The sequence below is a fragment of the Gregarina niphandrodes genome (genome assembly GCF_000223845.1).
Source record: "Gregarina niphandrodes unplaced genomic scaffold scaffold00057, whole genome shotgun sequence".
NCBI classification, from domain to species: domain Eukaryota; phylum Apicomplexa; class Conoidasida; order Eugregarinorida; family Gregarinidae; genus Gregarina; species Gregarina niphandrodes.
The window spans coordinates 55,171-56,949 of NW_011645824.1; the positions used below are offsets into that span (position 1 = coordinate 55,171).

A 1,779-nucleotide genomic window follows, 5' to 3' on the forward strand; every position below is an offset into this window, starting at 1 on the left:
ACCCACGGGCACTGGACGGAAACCCCGGGAACGGCAGTTAATTAAGATGCCGCCCGGGGGCCGGGTTTGTATGGTCGGCATCGGGGCTATTATCGGTAGTTAGAATGGAGCAATAAAAAAATACTATTTACGGTTTTGACCAAGCCATTGTCTGGCAGTTGGTTGGAAGCGCTGGTGTCAATAGACAGACGAGATACCGCACAGTAGATATCGACTACTGAGCAGTTACGATGTGGCAGGTTTATGTCCTGATGGGAAGTGGGTTGTCAGTACAGTTGTTGTGTGTGTATGTGCGGTTATTGCGTGACATAGTAGCCTGCATCTGACCTAAATTGGCGGAGAAACTGTTCGTTGATTTGGATGGCAGATGTCTTGGAGGTGGCCAGGAGGCAGACGGGTGCGAGTACGATGCGGAGTTTTGTCTGTTCATCATCACGTCGTTGAAGACCAACGTAGACCTGGGCGTAGGAGCCGACGCAGCAGTGATCGCTGATGTCTTTGAGGCGTCTGAGAAGTTGTCGCACCAGGCTGTCGGTTAATTTTGGTGCTAGTCGATGGCGTTGCAACAACGCATCTAACCGGACTATTCCGCCTTGGTCGAACATATTCTCCAATGCCGCCTGCGCTCGCATGTCGCTCACCTCCCCCTCCCCCCAAGGCTTCCACATCTGCGAGCTACGCAAATTGAACGTCTTCAATCCCAGCGCACACGCCTGTTCGCGGATTTGCTCCGCCGCCGTCGCCGCTAAACGGGACCACTCGGAAATGGAACCGGCCGAATATTTCGCCGCCGCCGAACCTCCGACATCCGCCGAAGGCTTCACCGCCAAAAATTTCACCGTCGAAGATTCGGACGCGGGGAGCTGGGTTTTGGTTTGAATGCGTAGGTCGGTCTTCACCTGCGGACGACAGCCGGAACAGACAGTGCCGCGCGGCCAAGCCAGGACGCCGACCTCGTGTGCTTCGTTCAGTCGGGGCCTATCGACGCCTCGCCAGTGTCCAGCAGGGTGCATTAATTTGGTGTACGCGGCGTCGAATTCGCTCTCAATCGCCTCCAGGGTCTTCGGCTTCTCCGACAACACAAGCTCGTCGCACACCTGTGCGGCGTTCCTTTGCCAAAGTTTAGGTGGCGTCGACCGCGTATTATTCTCCCGAAGAGGCGTGTCTTGCTCCGACAAATCGGTCACATAGGTAGCCAATTTGCATAACACTTGTTCCAATAAACTTGTTCGACTTAGGCCGATTGCCATTATCGGATACTGATCATAACACGGATCTATTTCCACACGAATTTCCGAACTCGTTTTACGGAACTGGATCTGATCCACGGAACGTAGAATCAGTCTTTTGTTCTGGCTCAATTTTGAAGCGCATTGCAATCCGATCGATATATATACACAAGGGGTCATACGATGCTCCAGACCCCAGTTCAGACGCACGCAGTCTTCAAGAGCCGGTGGCAATCCGAGTTCCTCGTCGCGGCTTGGGGATCGGACTGGTGAGAACTTGTCGGTAGGCGAACATTGGGACTCCAAGCTCGCGCATCGTTCACCGCAACCCAAGAGACTCACTGACAACGTCGCAACCAAGGAAGATGGCTCTTCGGTCGGCGATGCTCTGGAACCCCTCATGGAATTAATTCGAAATATACAACTCAGCATGGGTGGGAGTAGAGGGAACACGAGGGAGTAGAGGGAACACGAAAGAATGGAGGGTAGGGTAGGGTCTCCCCACCTAAAGGGTAGGGTCTCCCCACCTAAAGGGTAGGGTCTCCCCACC

General features: G+C 54.0%; 1 protein-coding gene across 1 annotated transcript; it reads left to right on the top strand.

Annotated features, from left to right (window-relative positions):
* Positions 1-704: 704 nt before the first annotated feature.
* GNI_170560 (hypothetical protein) lies at positions 705-867 on the top strand (the record flags this gene model as incomplete). Its single annotated transcript, XM_011134990.1, has 1 exon — positions 705-867. A coding segment is annotated over one exon (163 nt), but the record flags the coding sequence as incomplete, so codon positions are not given.
* Between the last annotated feature and the right edge of the window lie 912 nt (positions 868-1,779).